At 36.9% G+C, this 19,527-nt stretch overlaps 1 protein-coding gene across 6 annotated transcripts in view; it reads left to right on the top strand.

The window, feature by feature from the left end:
• Nucleotides 1-19,527, top strand: part of MAGI2 (membrane associated guanylate kinase, WW and PDZ domain containing 2) — a 2,888,931-nt gene that overhangs the window by 2,100,472 nt on the left and 768,932 nt on the right. For all 6 annotated transcript variants that reach the window (XM_044088324.1, XM_044088323.1, XM_044088325.1 and 3 more), the window contains one exon: nt 14,185-14,216. In XM_044088324.1, coding sequence (XP_043944259.1) covers nt 14,185-14,216 — 32 coding nt within the window. The remainder of the gene's footprint in view (nt 1-14,184; nt 14,217-19,527) is intronic.

The raw sequence follows: 19,527 nt of genomic DNA, 5'->3' as shown, positions 1-19,527 counted from the left end.
TGACTATTTTTTTAACAAAAAAAATGTTAAATAAACAGTAATTAAAATATTGGTTTCATTCTTGTTTTTGCAAATAGCAGAGATACAATGGTAGCAAGTACTTCAAAATATTTTGTCTATCTAATGAAAATGCATATAATTCACATATGCAAACTGCAGAGTCTAGGTTGAAAACAAACCTACCAGCTTTGTCCATGTCTTTAGTTCTCTAATTGTTTTCCTTCTCCTCATGTCACTGTGGTTTCTATCTTTCATTTCATTTATGTATCCTCATCTGTTCATCTCACCACAGAGATCATGTATTGCTTCCTAACTTTCTGCACATTTAATTATTTAATCTTTAAGTGGGACATGTATCAGTCAAAAGGTAAACTGTGAAGGTTGTTCAAATGTATGACTGTCTTCTGCATGTTTGGTTATTATTCATTAAATGCAGTTCTGTGTCCGTCACGACAAATACCAGTAAGTAAAGATGAGCAAACTGCAAACAGTCTATCTTTCCATGATTGTCACACAGTGCCTTTGAGTTAAGTATCTCCTATGTGGTGATTTTGCACTGCATCATAGGACTTCCACTTTAAAGGATGTTTCTGTATAGTAGCCTAAGTTCCTACAGTTGGCAGACCCTTACTGACCTTTAGTCAGTGTTGAACCCAGCATCAGTGGCGGCTGGTGACTTCAAATCAAAGGGGGGCTGCAGGAGACAGTTGAATGGGTGGGGCCAATGAGAAGGGGTGTGACCAACAAGAAAGGAGTGGAGCAATGCTCAAAACCACAAAAAACTGGGACTTTAATTAAATACACTGCCCTAGGTGCCAAACCATCATTATGAGAGTCCAATCTAGACAAAATGAAGTGTAGAAGAAAAAAATATTTCAATGCATCGGCTACATGACAGCTAACTTAATATCTAGATGGAAACAAAAAGTTTGCAAGGCATGAAAAAATAAATTACTTTTTAAATACATTACTGGAATGCCAGCCAAAATCAAGTATAAAAAAACAAGCAGCACTCAACTCAAACCACTTCTCCTTGCACTGCAGTTCTAATTATAATTTATATTCAGCTTTATAAAAGTACCAAATAACATGCTGAAAGTAGCAGTCTCTGTGATACCACCACTTGTAAAAATGTTTCTTATCCAAAAAAGACCTGCTGCCTGACAACTATCTACGTGTTTCATGGAGAAAACATGATCAAAGTAAAAAATGAACAGCAAACAAGAAACAAGCTCAAGATAAATTGCTTAAAGGATTAATGCACATGTTATGAACCACACATGATAGATTGGCATTCTGTATAGTTTACTGGTAAAGCCTGCAAAGATAACTGCAAGTCTCCAACAAATGTAGTGAGTTTCTGAAAATACTATAATCCTGTCCTTTATTACAAATACTGTCATATGCATTTCAATACCTAAGGCTTATACGTTATCCAGTTATGTAAATATTCTCTGCATGGTAACAACAAAAAGGCTTTCAATGTTGGTAATTCTTTAACAGTGTGCTTATTAAAGCTTACTTGCATCCTACAATCTCAGACAAGGTTACCTGATGGTCATTAAAGCATTGCTACAACATGCAGAGCAGCAGGCAGTGCAACAACATGCATTTTCTGAATAATAATAAGCATAACTCAACAGTATGAAAATATGACAGAAAACCAGAACATTCTGTAAAATCAAGGACAGATGAAAAGCCACTGTAGTACTTGTGTCTACTTTGGATGGGGAGATACTTTGCACACTTACACTGCATAACTGCTTCTTGCCTTGCTTGGACACATCCAGAGTCACTACATGGGCGAGTTTGTTGCAACAAGCATGTCACAGTCTGAAATGTCTTTAGCTGATGGTGATGGCCCTGACACATTTGTCATACCTCTCAACCTCAGAATAAGAAATCTGGACAAAGCCATAAATAGAAGTGGGACAACGGCCCAAAAATAAGGCCAATTTTTAAATATTGCTCTTATAAACTTAGAAAGATAATAGAATAGTAGAACTTGCATTAGTATGAATTTTCTGAAAGGTATGAAATCTGAAACACAAATGTCTGTCATTATTTTCTAACTTCAGTCTTTAATGATTTGCCACTAATTTGCCAGAAAACTACAATTTTATGAAAAACGGACCAAAGAATTCATGCAAAAATATAAAATAGCCACACAATACAGATGGGAAACTTAAAGAAGGGACACTTTTTAATATTAGTACTAAGTTGAGCAGCTGACAAAATAAGAGAATCTGCATGCATTTCTGAAATAAAAGTAATCTATAACTCTGATCATTGCAATTATTTCTTAATTGTAAACTCTCCACAATTTCTTCCAAAATTGCCATTTTTGGTGGGATTATTAGGGGGAGAGCAACATTTTGAGCCAAAGTCAGGGACAGTTGAGAGGTCTGGATATGCCTAATTCTATAAAGCAATTTATTTGCGCTTTCATCTTAACCTCTTAATGCAGGAAATCTGGACAATGCCAAATATATTGGGGGAACATACAGACAGTACTAAAAATTGCTGTTGTATAAACTTAGACAGTTGATAGAATAACAGGTCTTGCTTTGGCATGCATTTTTCTGAAGGGTATGAAGTCTGAAACTCAATGTCTTTCATTATTTAGTGACTTCATTCCTAAATGATTTGCCTGAAAACCACAAAATTTATGAGGAACAAAAATAAGCAAAAAATCTATTCATTCTGTGAAAATCTGGACAGTTGAGAGGTATAGTTCAGCTGGGGCTGTCTTTGAGTTTGCCACCCTTCCCACCTCACAAAATCATGGTAAAATGGGTCACATTACTTGGCTATTTCACCCCATTTACCATAAACACTGTAATGTGCATACTGCTTTACTTCTATGATGATTTGGATTTCATTTAAAAGTTTTATTTTACATTTTACAGCACAAGCACTAATTGACATCTGCTAAACAAAGCAATGCAGTCCCACAATGAAAATAGCATTAAAACTTCTCTGCCCCTGAAACTCACATTCATTGAACCAACATTGAAACCCACATTCAAAGAAAATACATCTGGCCAGTGGCAGATACAGATTAACTCTGGGCTGTTTTCAAATCATAGCTCCCTTGCACACGAAACATGCATGTGTTCTTTGCTACACCTTCCTGATTGTATTAAATTATATTCCTTGTAAAATACGGTACAGTTGTTAGAGGATTTTTTTTAAATTTATTGTTTTGAACATTTTACCAGTAAACAATGAAATAAAATGCATGCACCAATAATGACAAAACTGCCCAATTCAGAACAGTTCCATCATAAAAGTCTTCTAAATCTTCTACAGTCCAACAGTATCAGTAAGTACTGCCATGCATTTCACTGCCAAGACTTGAACCCAGGACCCTGTGCACTACAGTCAGAGCAACATACCACTATGCCAAATCAGCTGTTTCTTGAAAGACAGGAAGATTGAAACTTAAATGGCTATCATTTAGTGAATTCAATTCTCAACATAGGTCTCAACCTCTTAGCACAAAACACCTGGACAAAGCCAATAATAAGGGAATACAGCCCCAAACATATTCAGTTCTCACCATAACTCTCAACGTCTTACCACAAAACACCTAGACAAAGCCAATAATGATACAATACAGCCCCCAAACATATTCAGTGAATTCAGTTCTAACCATAGCTCTCAACCTCTTAGCACAAAACACCTGCAGAAAGGCAATAATGGGGGAATACAGCCCCAAAAATAGGGACAAATTTCAAATATTTATCTTCTAAACTTAGAAAATTGCTAAATAAAATTTTTTGTGTTACCATGTACTTTCTGAAGAATATGAAGTCTGAAATGCAAATGTCTGAAAATCCAGAAAACCACAGATTTTATGAGGAACAGAACAGAAATATGAGGCAAAAATCTGAATGCTTTCACAAGTGGTGGTGGGTTGGGAATTCAGGTTCTTGCTACCTGTACCCAATGTTGAGGGTTTGAACCTGAATTACTCTCTCTAGCCACCAGTTATAATTAACTGGGGCATTTTACACATACACACACACACAGTCCAGATTTGAGTTTCCACTCACGCATACGTGAGTTCCGGCATTTTTTTTAGTTTGGTTTTCAGCTGGGGGTGCTGCAGTCCTGAGGTCCAATAACATGAGCCACCACTGCCCAGCATCTCAGGAAAATGTCTGAGGTCTGTATAACCACATCACATTTGTCATTTAAAAAAGGACCTGATACATTGTGTGGTTATTAGTTGCCTGTTTGCTTTTGCTTGTACAGTCAGAATTTCTTGCATAGTCTGTCAAATAATCACTCCAGTGGTCCAAACATCTGCCCTATTTTCTCTTTCTACTTTTGTTTCTTTTCTGATTTCAGTCCTCTTCTTCCATTTGTCCTTCAAACCTTTATCATGTTTTTGGATACACTGGTGATCTTAATTTGGAGTTTTTTGTGCTTCTTCTGTTGAAATGCAACTGTCAGTATGGAAGTCAGCCAATCAGCTTTACTAGAAAATATCATCTTGGGCAAATTGGGATGACAGTCTTGACAGTTAGTGCATAGGATTATAGTAGTGAGGTGATTCCCATAATCCAACGTTTGATCCTCTTACCCTTAAATTATCTACTGTGAGACACTAAGCAAGTCCTTTAACCAGACAGTCCTCTGGGGCAATAGGGAAATGCCTAGTAACTGCCTATAAGAATTTGCATGACGTTATTTAATCCATTTTATACCTATGCTAACTGGAAGCTTGTCAGGCATATACCGGATTACTGTGCTGTACTTTTTAAAGGAAAAAAACACCCCTGTATTCCAACATAATTTATACACAGGGTATGACATTAGCCTAAATTTACAAGAGTCATACAAACATGCAGTATGTTATACACTACCCCTTCCCTGCAATATACCATTCAAGAAAGTAACTTCATCTTGTACCTTATGTACATTGGCCTGACTTAGAATATGCATTCCATACATAATATGGTTCCATAACACTAAATGTTACAGAGTCACATTGTGAGTGAAGAATGCAGTGTAACACATTTGTATAACAAAGCAGAAGGTCTTGTTATATGAACTGTCAGCTTTCTGTCCACTACGCCATAAAATTCAGTGGGTGGCATTTCTGTGCAGCTCACTTCGCTCAGTGTGTCTTCTCAGTAAATGAAACATGTAAATATGAAATGAAAATATTAGCTTTTGTTAGAGACTTGAACCTAAGACCTCCAGCATCTCATGCGGGTGTGACTGTATCTGGACTTACAAAAGCCTCTAGCCACGTATGCATTGAACATTCCCTTAAAAGTCCTGTTTCCTTTCTGTTAACAAATCCCCTAGCTTGGTGATTAAGGTCAAATTAAAACACACACATACACACACAAATCCAGAGAAAGCCTTCTGTATATGCATTGTTTTTGAAAGATATATTAGCTCTTGTTTGGGCCTTAAACCCTCCAGGATTCCATGCTGGTGTCATTACATCTCAATTAACAAAAAATACTCGTGTGGGGATTGCACTTTCTCTTATTCTTTTGAATCCACTTCTTAATGTCTGTAAAATGTATCCTGAAGATAATTCCCTTTGTAGTACCACAAACTGGCACATGTTAACTTCATGGAAATATTTCTATTTGTTTCCAGCTGTTTATTTATTTATTCAATTATTTACTGTTTGGTAATTCGGTAGGTGGGCTGGTCCAAAGCCACAACCTGAGTAGAGATAAAAGAGTAAAACTGATATATATATATATATATATATATATATATATATATATATATATATATATGGATCTACCTTAAAGGTCTGAAACTCCACACCATCGAATCTGAAAACATCAATACGAAAAGAATGAAACCTGATAACATCAAAGGACAGCATTTTCTAACTGTGAAACATCGAACCAGATACTGTGCATGCCAGGTAGTACATAGAAGTATGGAATGGAGATTGTGGTGCAGTCTTTAGAACAGCTTCTGCATTTAATAACAGTGTTAAACAAACTAAAAAAAACTGATTTTCAACATTTGCAGTGGAGATTGCGGTACAGTCAGGATCAGGAAATTTACTCTTACCCCACTGTAGTGCAATCTCGGAGTTGGTATATATAATTTATGGGGGGGTTAGGGGTGTAGCCCCCCCCTCATGGGGGGGTGCAGGTGGGCCCCCCTGCAAAACTGTTGTATATGTTTTTGTTAGATTTTTTTGTTAAATGGAGGAGGTGCTCTGAGTAGAACACAGTCACCCTTAAATTGTTCTACGTACTTGGTTTGATGTTTGCAGTTTCGATAATGTTGGCCTTTGATGTTATCAGCTTTCATTATTTCCATCTAAGTGTTTTGTGAATCAGTGATGTGGTATATCGATAGTCTGAAGTAGACCCATATGTATATATATATATATATATATATATATATATTTACATATATATATATATATATATATATATATATATATATATATATATATATATATATATATATGTATACAATCAACTTTCTTAAAACATAAATGCCACTTAAAAGATAAAGAAACAGTGACGTGTATAGCAAAAAATGAATATCAAAAAAAAAAATGAAAGTTTTTTACATAACCAGATGTTTCACGTACAAATTAAAGGTAAATAAATGTAAGACTCACTTGCCTGTGCTCAGTACATATACATTCCATACACTATATGCAATAATCAAACACCAGGAGCAGAAGTGGGGTGAAAATGAATTCCCATGATTAGACCAGTTTTCAGTTAATAGTGTAACTTCTAACCATTGTCTTTAAAGCATTTGCAGATTGTTTCTTGTTGGAGGGGTACATTAAGTGTTATTCTGAATTCTTACAGACTGCCTTGGCAGTTTATTTCAGGAGGGCTATTGTTCCACAAAGCTTGGCCAGTTCTAAAAAATACATATTCCCCAGTGACTATTTTAAATGGGGGCTGAGGGAAATCATATATTCTTGGCTGCTTCTTAGGGAGTAGCTTTGTTTTCTGAGAGGCAGTTTTCTTTTTCAGGGATGAACATAACCATCCTTTAAGATTTTACAAAATAATAAGGTGCCTAGGAGGTAGATTGCTTTGAAACACAATCATTTCTTCAAGTATCCTAAAGGCAGTCAGTATTTATTATTTACGTTATTTATTTTATTTAACACTCATTAACTGCGATAGTGAATTGATTCAAAATGAAGAGTTCTCGCCATTGTCCAAAACTTGTACAAACAGTAAAATACGAAGTACATTTAGGTATTTAATACTGTCATATTTATGAATTAGCAGGGCTGACACTTCCTGTGATGAACAAATTAAGGGAGGAAAAAACATTAACACTATTTTCAGAACTTTACTGGTTTTGACAATATCACTGGTGCTGTGAACAGCATTGCTTTCTCACAGCAAGGTGTTCAATTATTTGGTTATTAGCTGTTGCAGCTTCTGTGTGTTTGTGTGTGCTTTCTCTGGATACTCCAAGCTGTTTCCTTTATCCAGAGCATATGTGGTAGATGGACTGCTGACTTCAAAGTGTGTGTGTGTGTGTGTGTGTGTGTGTGTGTGTGTGTGTGTGTGTGTGTGTGTGTGTGTGTGTGTGTGTGTGTGTGTGTGTGATGCTGAAGAAAGGCCTGGCAATCTACTGCCATTCCTTACTTCCCATGTAAACTCTGTGGATGATGACTGCTATATATGAGGTCACTATAGGAGTCAGATGTGAGTTGAGCATTGTCTGTATGGATATTGTTTCTTAATGCTGTGGTATTTAATTAAGAAATTGTGCCTTGCAGAAAAAACATATATTTACAATATGCTTACTATTTGTCATTATTCATGGATGCAGCTGTAATAAATCTATGCATCCCCATCAGCTCTTGGAAAGTGCCTGCATGGCAAAAATTGCTTATTTTATGACCAAATATCTGCATCACAGTAATAGCTAGCTACTGATGTATTTTCAAAATTGGGCACACTTAGTGTAAAAGTAATGTCTTTATTTCTTGTCCACAAAAAAAAACATAAAGCAGATGCTTCAGTCAGTGTAAGGAAGTTAAGACAAGGACTTCAGTAAGAAGTACATCAGCATATCATAAAAATATGTATGATTTTGCACTAACCATTTTTGCAACATTAAGCATATTAGCAGTTTGAGAAGACTATGTGTGGCCTTATTCTGAACATTTTTTCAGTAGTGAAGCAACTAATACATTTTCTGGTCTGATGCTTATTTGATTACCTAGAGTAAATGACTAGTAGAACTGTGGCACTGCAAATGGAAGCGCTTACGCAATATGAAGCTGTTTCAGGCAGTACATGAAGCTTTGTCCTTGAGTTATTCCAAAAAGTAGCAAACATAAATTGATTGAAATGGCTGTGCAACCACGTAGAAAACCAAATGTCTAAACTATAGCATTGCAATTCTGTTTCCTTGTAGCTTGTCAACGGACAGTGAAATGTGCTCTTATATCACTGCATTTTACAGGAGTAGAGACTCAGTTTTAAAAAAAAACTTACAGAAGAAAAATATGGAATAAAATGCAGTAAGTTTTACTAGTGCCATCTGCAGATATATACATTATTTTTTACCACAATCTGACAAATGATCCTAAAATTCCAAAGAAGTCTGTGTGTGCTCAGGCCAAGGCACTACACCAGGCTGTAACTGTTTTGTTAACACTTACAAACTCACTATAGTGTCTTGCTGCATGGAAAACTGTTCTGGGAAATGGGAACTGGTCTTTGTGCTTTTGGTGACTGAGTCTGTCATAATGGCAAGGAAAAGTAAAACATTTTTCATTTCATCGAAAATAAGATGCACACTTTCCCTTAAAGACTAGCACACTTTGGGGTGGAGGTTCAGCAGTTTGCTACACTTGTTTCTGCAATGTGGTGATTGAGATAATAGTCCAGCTAGCTGAACTTTCATCTGTAAAATCATCAGTATAGTGGGTGATGCTGTGAATGGGTTAGGAAACAACATGAATGCAAATGTTATATCTTTTTATCAATGCAAATGCTACTAGCAAGGCTGACAAACACCTAGCACACCATAGTTGTTTCTGTCCTGCCTTCCTTACTGGTCATGCAGTGATCATTTTCACTAGAAAACAGAAAGATTATTTACAGTGGAAAAATTCCTAAGTTCTCTGTCCATCAATAAGATGAACTGAAAGTATTAGCATCAGTTGAATTCTTCTTTGGTTATTTGCTACATGTGTGAAAAACAGCAGACATTTCTACAAATGTAAATTTTCATTTTTGCATCGGTTCAGTACTACATGAGAATGGTTTATAATGTGAAGATTCTTGAGAAAAAAAACAAACTGCTTAAAAGGCACTGTTTGTGAAAAAGAAGACTTACATAATCACGTCTTATAACTATAATTGTGAAAAACTGCTTAGAAATTCTCCATTGTTTCTTTAAACCTAGATCTGTCCTGTTTGCTTGTGTCAAGAAGAAAATGTCAGTTCTAATATAATTGATAGAAAAAAGAAAGAAAGAAAGCTATATAGACTGAACAACAGATAGGCAGACAGACAGAATGGGACTCAAAGAAATAAAATGAAACAACACATTTAAAATATCAGACAATAAGATTAGGCTATGACTTGAGAACTCATTGTTAGTTTATGCTTCCTTTAAGACAAGAAATGTTCAGGATTGTTTCCCTTTAACTGTCAAAATAAATGATGACCTACCATTTACAAACATAATGTCTTGTGGACATTGAATGCTTATTACACTAAGCAAATTATTTAAACAGACTGAGGTAAAAATATTCCACATGGATTAGTGCCTTAACATGGCTAGCCAATAAGCAAATAGATACATACATGCATACATGCATACATGCATACATACATACATACATACATACATACATAATACATACATGCATACATACATACATGCATGCATACATACATACATGCATACATACATACATTTAATTTTAGGAGTGATGATGGCCCAAGACCACTTGTACATCTGACCTCTAAGCAGTCTTTGCAACGGTGGTAAGTTAGTAACAGAATGACACAGATTAAAGACATAGTTCATGCAGCAGTAAGTCTGGGGAGTGAACACCAGAAGAAACACAGCAAAGCATAATAGAGAAAACACAGAAAAACAGAAGTAGAAACAGAAATTCAAAGTAAGTCTTACAGCTGAAGGTTGTTGTGCATGTAAAATATAGGCAGAGGACAAAACTGCATTTTATATCTCTCTCGCTCACTCTCTCTCTATATATATATCTATAAATATATGTATATACTGTACATATACAGATAGATATGGTGGTTAAAATTGTCGAACTTTAGTAATATTGAACATGTGCAAAGTTGTCAGTATTAATCTTAGAATCATTTGATCAACTCTGCCATCATCACTGTGTGGGAGGTCATGGAGCAGCAGGGAGTGGGGATTTGCCCTTATCCCACTCCCCACCCAATAGCATTCACACACACGCTCACCCATATACAGATGCACACACACACACACACACACACACACACACACACACACACACACACACACACACACACACACACACACACACACAGACACACACACACACACCTTATGTAATCCTCACTACCCTCCCACTGCTACCTTCCTAGTAAACACACACTCACACACACATCCAGCACTTCACGTAGACTCATGCACATACCTCCTAACTGTACCTTACCACTAAACTCCTCAGTACTTATGTCTATCATGATGAATGAGCCATGATATGCAAATAGTGGCTGTGTGCTACTTTACACAGATGAGTGATTCTGTGAATCCTTTGGAGTGCAGATGCCTTCAGACAGGTAACTATGCTAACAAGCATGTGCATCTCCCATAGACTGCCTTATTAGTGTGTTACACAGCCGTGGATACAGCCCATTGGATGCTGCATATATTCATGCTAAAATCATTGGACTATCTCTGAACATTCTGTGGAAATACCCTGCAAGTATGCCTGGCTTCAAAAGTCCTTAGTATAATTTAAAAAAGCAAGAGCCGGCAAAACAGTGACAATGAGATTTATTATAATGTTATAAGAAGAACAAACAGACCGGTTTCGGCTGAAAAGTTACAAAGTCTTCATCAGTGTATCAAAATGCTTAATAAACATTCCCCTTTTATATAGTAATTGGTCCACGTGGAGGTTATATAAGAAATTACACTTTAATTAAGGTGTAAAACTGTTAAAAATATTCATTCAGTCCTGGAGGAAATAGTGCCCCTAATTTAACAATCCATTTTTTCTCTTTGTTATTAAGTAATTGGTGCCAACCTGATTTGTTTTTGATTTTACCCTGAATTTTATCTGTGATAATAAAATGAAAATTGGCCTTAGGATGTTTCTCTGTTTGTTTGCATAGTGCATTGCTTAGTCTCTTGGTCATGACATCACTTAGGTGCTCCAAAATTCTAAACTTAAATGGTCTAGAGGTTTGGCCAACATAGAAAGCAGAACAACTGCATGTAGCCAAATATATTAGCCATTCTGACTGGCAATTCGCAAAAAAATTTACACTAGTATCCCTCATTGGGCGGGCTTGGATGCTCTTGAGTACTGGCTTACAAAGACCGAGCTATACCCACTGGGTTTTAACACTTTTTTGGTCTGTTTAACAGAACATGTCTTAACTAAAAATGTGTTTTATTTTCAGGAAGCATGTCACTTACAACTTAATGGTACCACTATGGGAGCCTCCTTTGCCCCCATATATGCCAATCTCTTCATGGCCTATATTGAAGAACAGCTCATTTATGATCAGGCCCATAACATCTACTTGGAAGAAATCTACATATGGAGGAGATACTTGGATGATTGCTGGTTGGTATGGAGATCTGATAGCATTTACCTAAAGGAGTTTGTTGAATATCTTAATCAGAACAAGTGGGGTATTGAGTTTATGGTCACTTTTGATACCAATAGCATCACAGTTCTTGATGTATTGGTAACACGCAACATTGACCATACTCTTTCCACTGAAGTTTATAGAAAATATCCACAATTTAACTCCTTACTCCATGCCACCAGCTTTCATCCATCTCACATATGCAGAAACATCCCTAAGCCACAATTTCTAAGAATCAGAAGGATTTGTTCAGATGCTAACACCCATCATATATATATGAGGAAGATCTTGTTGACATATTTAAACAGAGAGGGTACAAAACAGGGGACATATACCGAGCCAAGCATTGGGCATCTGAATATGACAGGTCTGGGTTGCTACAATGCAAGGATAAACTGGTGCAACAGAATCCTCCGATCAGACTTATTACTACTTATGGGAGGAATACATATGTCCTTACCAATATTGTACGCAGACACTGGGACATTCTTCTAGCTGATGCTCGGCTTAGGGACATTGTCGATGAGACATGCCATTTTTCCTTTAGGAAAGAAAAAAATCTAAGCTCATATATGAGCCACTACAAACATATTGGCACCCTAGATACACACTCCACACAAACAACTATAGAGGGTAGGGCTCTACAAGGATGCTTTCCATGTGGACACTGTAGACATTGCAAAAGTATCTTCAAAACTAGGGAATTCTCAAGCAAGAACAGTGGCCAAATATTCAACATACTTTTTTTGCGAATTGCCAATCAGAATGGCTAATATATTTGGCTACATGCAGTTGTTCTGCTTTCTATGTTGGCCAAACCTCTAGACCATTTAAGTTTAGAATTTCGGAGCACCTAAGTGATGTCATGACCAAGAGACTAAGCAATGCACTATGCAAACACACAGAGAAACATCCTAAGGCCAATTTTCATGTTACTACCATAGATAAAATTCAGGGTAATATCAAAAACAAATCAGGATGGCACCAATTACTTAACAAAGAGAAAAAATGGATTGTTAAATTAGGGGCACTATTTCCTCCAGGACTAAATGAATATTTTTTAACAGTTTTACACCTTAATTAAAGTGTAATTTCTTATATAACCTCCATGTGGACCAATTACTATATAAAAGGGGAATGTTTATTAATCATTTTGATACACTGATGAAGGCTTTGTAACTTTTCAGCCGAAACCGGTCTGTTTGTTCTCCTTATAACATTATAATAAATCTCATTGTCACTGTTTTGCTGGCTCTTGCTTTTTTGAATTATACTATCTCTGAACAGCAAAAGGTTACCATGACATATACATATCAAGTACAACTCATGGTAGCCTTTATGAATCTGGCCTCTAGTCTGATAAGAGTAAAATTTCAAACTCAGCAGCATTTTTACAAGGGATTATCATACTCTACACGTGCTACTATCATCACTGAGAATGTTTTGGCATTTGGGTATCTGGTTTTATGAATGTAAGTGAAGAGTAAATGATTTCAACAGATATATGCTAAATATCCTTACAGTCCACTCATAAAGGATGTTTAAATTGTTTCATAAATATGAAAAGATGTAAATGGAAGGTTTTGGGTTTCTCTGGAATTGCTGACATACTTATAAGTTATTAGAACTGCAGATTACAGATTCCATCTGAAAATGAGCACTTCACTAAACACTGACTTTTTTTGACTGATAGGGAGGAGGGGGCTCTTTAACTTATATAACATTAAAAGTGCACACTTCATCACTGGCTTTCTTAAAAATAAAGCTCAGGTCATATAAAACAAGTGCAAAAGCCATCTGTGTCTTGGTTGCTTCAGCAATATACAAGGCAAGCACATAATACCCCTGACCGATATAAAGGACTTAAGTATTACCATGGATGCCTAGGGGTAGAGGGAGTCAGTCATCTGCTGATTGCAGTTGTATTCATGGGTAGAGGGACCTGCCACTTTAACATTTGATAATCAGCATCTGAGGACAGCAAGATAGGGCTGCTGTCAACACTCATATACTGAGCTGTTACACATGCACTTAAACATGACATTATACAAGGAATCAGGAAGAACATGTAAAATGTGCAGATGTATGCAAAGTACTTCTCACCTACCACCATTTCACAAAATGCTCTGACCCATCACCGCTTTCCTATTAGCAGATGCTAGCATGACAAGGCAACCCTTTCTGGATCTCATATAGAATGAGAAGTGATATCGGAGGTCTTTATATCCGGTAAATCTATTAGAAATAGAGAAGAGTGCTAACCAGCCAAAGGTAGCTTAAAGAAATATTATGAAAGTATTTTTTTTCTGTTTTGTTACTTTAGCAGGATAACCAACACTTGTGTTTTCTTCTTTTACAGGTTTTTTCTCACCTTGGAAAAGCCCCAAACCAGTAAGTCATATTTTTATTCTATAATAGTTAACTGCCCCCTACTGAATTTTACCATCATAGTTTTTTTTTTTCGAAGTTCAAACTTATGTTACTGCTGTACCTAACAAATTACACACCTGTCAGTATCAACAAGGTAGAGAACCAAGCTGAAAATGTGCAGTATTACTGAAGAGGAAAATGTGCAATGTTACTGAAGTGGAGTATTGGCAGTGTTAATGAAGTGGGGTATTGGCAATGTTACTGAAGTGGGATATTGGCAATGTTACTGAAGTGGCTAATGTACAGTGTTGCACTATTGGCAGTGTTATTGAAGGAGATATAGTTACTTTATTCTGCCATTCAGCTGTGACTGAATCAGTACCTGAGATTAAGAACACATTTCCCAGGATGGAAATGTAGCTAGAAGAGTAATGAGAAGACAAGAATTAGCCTTAGTTCTGCAGTGAAGACACTGGCACATGTCACAAAATGTTGTGCTTGACTGAATAAGCAATTGGAGTATAACTCACGATGATGTTTGTTTAGATTCATGTTTGGTTATGGAAGGAGTCATGACAAAAAGAGTGGGCAATCCAGGACAGGTTTCCTTTTGGGTAAGCTTTTTTTTTAATTATTTGTCTCTGCTGTCTGTTGATCATTAGCCTCCTCCATGGTCATTTGGCCCATTCATCCCTCCATTACCTGGGTGAGGGTCAGCTTGGAAGGGTCATCATTCAGTCAGCCATCAAGGAAAATTCAAGTATTTCCACTTTACTTCCCTTCACATTGACACACATACATACACGTGCACACACACACACACACACACACACACACACACACACACACACACACACACACACACACACACACACACACACCCAGAGTGATGAGTAGCGAAAGAGAATGCAATGGGATGACAGTGTAAGCTATCCCTTCAATTCTACAAGGCACATTCCTGCAAAGCATCTCTGACCTACCACTCCAAAGCATGTGCCTTGAGCTTCTTGGTATTCATCAGGAACTTAGCATCATTCAGTGTGCCCGAGTGTATTATCCTCTGCCTACCCCCCTTGCAGAAATGAGTGGGTCATGTCCCTTCACTGTTCCACCTCTCACCCTCTCTCTTGAAGTGCAACAGCCTCTAATCAAGCTCTGGTCACCTGTATTGTAGTTGGGAATCTATCCCTTGTGCAAATACAGCCAAGTGGGTAAGCTCTTTTTTTTTAATTTGTTGGGATAGGTTTGAGAGAGTAGAATCAGTCAGGTTTCATTGTAATCAGGCAAGGAAAACAGTATTCTAACACAAGAATTACTGATTATGTTTATCCCTTTAGATGTCTTTATTAGAGACAATGCATCAAAGAACTATTCAGTAGGAACAAGGAAGTGCTTGAAGCCAAGGGGCATAAGCTAATTATCACCAATCATTCATTTATTCATTCATAGGTTCATAGGTTGGTACTAGGCTATCGGCCCTATACAAGCCTAGCCATAACAATTGCCTGGATATTTCTTCCCACAATATTTACTTCCCTGGACCCCTGTCTAGCAGGCTGACTGACGTGATCCCCGGGGTGAATTTCCTATCTCCCATCCAATCATCAAGGTTCCTTTTGAAGAGGGCCAAGGAGGCGCTCTGCTTGACATGTATGGGCAGTCTATTCCAGAATATGGGGAGTCTCTGGGTCAGGAACCTATCCCTCCAGCATGTTTTCATTCATTCTCTGATAATAGGCTTAATTCATTTGAGGATTGCACAGAATCTAGAACTTATTCCACCTCTCAGTGAGTACAAAGCACTGGAACTATTGCTGACTGGGTGTCTACCACTCAACTGGACAGAATATCACAGAATATCGAGATTTTTGCCTGATATTTTTTGTCTGTTCCGCATAAAATTTAATGCTTTTCTGGCAGGTCAGTGAGGATTGAATTCACTAAATAATGGCAGACATTTGAGTTTCAGACTTTATATCCTTTAGAAATTGTATGAAACCAAAAAAAAAAAAAACTTTTATTCTAGCAACTTTCTAAATTTATAAGAGCAATATTTAAAATATATCCCTGTTTTTGGGCCTTTGTACTTCTATTATTTTTGGCTTTGTCCAGATTTTTTGGGTTAAGAAGTTGAGAAGTATGATGGGATGCCAACCCCTTTTGGGCTAAATAATTCTTCTTAGTAGCATTTAACTAAGCATGTACAGTATTTTTAGTCAAAAAGACAATATACAGTTGCACAAAACTATAATGGCAGTAAGCTGTTGTGATTATTAAGCCTTTCTTCTACAGTCAGTCTTCCTTTTCTGCCTTTATTAATTTACCTTGAATGCATTTCTGTACCGTATTTCACTGTCTTTCTTTTGCTATATTACCATGAAAACTTCTTTATTTACTGTATGGTATGATTTGGAATAAAAAAGAGAACAGTGTTAAGAAGTAATCCAAATGTGAATAAAACAGCAGCACCAGTATCAGACATAATGCACGTAACTCTGTAGCTCAGAAACTTCTTAATGCAAAGGTCACAACAGGAAATGAGGGCTGTTCATAACTTACACTACATGCAAATGGCATATCATTCTGTAGCTCTAAACATAATATACTACTAGGACCTAGCCACTAAATCCACAGAAATATTACACTCCCTCCTTTATTATGTTACAATTTCCCTTTATAATCTTTAAGTATTAGTACAGTAAAGCATTAAGTACAGTAATATACACTTTGAAATCTTAGAAATTATGCATTTCTCATGGTAAAATATTTAGATAGCAATTAGGCAGTAATTTATTATTTCACTGTTTTAGTGCTGCTTTCTGATTAATAAGAAACATGCGGACTACCAGGCCTTCCCTGAAACTAGAGGGCAGGCTAGTTCTTTTCATGGTAATAAAGGGTTCGCCAACACTATCTAACAGCTTTTTAGTTGAATACTGTTATGATTTTCTCAATAGGCCTCCTCACAGGCAAAGTGCAACTACCGATTGCAATATAAGACCCAAGTCATAAGCACCTGTCATTGATTCAAGTGATCCATTTATGACCATAACTTTAGTTCCACACATAGATATGATATCCAGATATAAAACTTCTCAACTTTGTTTTTTATCATTTTTTTTTCTGAGTCCACTGTTTTTTTCTGAATTTTTGCTTACAGATGTAACAAAAGCAAGTCAGACATGGATCTCACCTTTTGTGATACAAGTGTTTCTGCCACAGACATACTTGTTATAATCTGAGCAGTAACTAGACGAGCAAGACACACGATGGTCTGTTTCCATAGTTTCTTTATTTTCATCTTTTTCTTGAACGTTTGTACATCTTTGCCAAACCTTTTGCTGAAACATAAAATGTTGCAGTAGTTGCATGACAAATTCACATTTCTGTTCATCAGGATGAAATTCTACACTGGTAAAAGAAGGTGCAGTATTAGACGGTATCTTGGTGAAACAAGCTCTAGTATCAGAAGTATCTTTCTGGAGTAACACCTATACTAAAACTTTGCCTTAGTTTGTTAGTAAATACCTGAGAAGCAGCAATCCTTGTGGGATACACATCCATCCACTTTGAACAAGTATCTACCAAGACTGTAAATGTTTTCAAGCAATAGACCAATGTAATACATGCATAGTTTATTTCTTAGCTTTGCTAGGCCATTTATATGGATGTAAAGGTTCATTTGGCTGTGATTTACTATTTGCTTGATATGCTTCACACATCAGCTGGTTACAAAACTGTTTTAAATATGTCACAGAATTTCTTCTTCCTTCATTAAGGTCATGCTGCTTCCAAGATGTTCTATAGCTGCATGAGCCCCAGTTTCAAAAATTCCACTAACTCGCATCCAGGGACTCAAACAGCTGTAACCCCGTCCACCCAGTTGGCTAACCAGCTACTGTGCTCCAACTCAAATGAGAGTTAAGTGATGCAGCTGACGCACCATCTGCTCACTCCATAGGAGAAGGACACAAACAAGTGCCTGATGTAGAACCAGGACCAGATAAGTGGAGGAGGAGAGGAGAATTGTAGATTTAAGGAGTGATTAGAGGGTATCAGAAGGCTAGAGTTATGGAGGGGAGGGTGATTTTAGGTTTAGTGAGTAATCGGGAGATTAGGCTTAGGAGAGGGGAGGGGAATTTTAGGGTTAGGGAGTGACATGAAGGTATTGGAAGATTAGGGTTAGGGGTAGGGAGACTTTAGATTTAAAAGATTGATCAGACAATTGGATGGGGTTAGGTTTAGGGAGTGATCTAAAAGTACTGGAAGGTTAGAGTTGGGGAGAGTGGCATTTTAGGTTTAGAAAATGATCATGAGATTAGGGTTAAGGTTAACGAAGGGGATTTCAGGTTTAGAGAGTGATCTAAAGATATTGGAAGGTTTGGGTTAAGGAGGGGAGGTGGATTTTAAGATTAGGAAGTGATTGGGACATTTTGTTTAGGGACTGGGTGAGAATCTTTAGAGTTAGAGTCAGGGTCCTTGGAGGGGATCATTAACCTTTTCTTATTTCATGGGGATTGAGTTTGTAGGAGTTATGCACCTGCAAACATAAGTGAATGGCTGCAGGGAAGTGTACTGAGAGCTAATGATACACAGGACTTGTAGCAGGCCCCTGCTTCCAGGAGTTGTCTTCTAGCTTCATTTATTCAAGGAAGGTAACATTTTCAAAGTCAAGCTCTGCATACCATGTAAAGAAAATGCTTGCTCTGAGCAATCTGTACTTTCTTTCTCAGAAAGAATATGAGAGCAATCTGCATCAAACTTCATTCAGTTCTTGCAGTGCAAGCTTTCTTAAGATGATACATTTTTATTATTTTTATTGTCTTCTGCAGGATACTAATTTCTACCATATGTGCTGATTTCCTTGCTTAAACATACAGGGAGTAGCTGTTTGCTAAGGCAGCTGTAGTAGTATATAGCTTTGCTGAATACAGCCCTTTGCAGTTTTGTTCTTGTATTCTTACACTGATACAACCAACTGTCCAACTGACAAATCTTTTAAATTGACTTGCTTCTCCTGCTAAAGCGGTATTTAAAGCATTTAAATGTGTCAAGTTATTTACCGATAGCAACCTTCTTTGTATGTACTCATCATTTGTTTCATATACATTCGTATCTCTTAACCTTTGCTACAGTTTTTTTCCAATTTCTTACATGGGATTAGGGTGTCATCTCATCCATTACCATATCCTTGATTCAGAGATGTTCTCCTTCCTTCTTCGACTGTCAGACCTGTTTATTCTTCTGTTCATTCATTCATTCATTTATTCTGTTATTGTGCCTATTTCAGGGTTGCACAGAAGCCAGACCTTATTACAGCTCTCAGTGAGTA

This window comes from Protopterus annectens, chromosome 11.part0, assembly GCF_019279795.1.
Source record: "Protopterus annectens isolate FY-2018-M chromosome 11.part0, PAN1.0, whole genome shotgun sequence".
NCBI classification, from domain to species: Eukaryota; Metazoa; Chordata; order Ceratodontiformes; family Protopteridae; genus Protopterus; species Protopterus annectens.
Note: the sequence above shows the minus strand (reverse complement) of the source record. Positions and strands in the feature narration are given on the sequence as shown.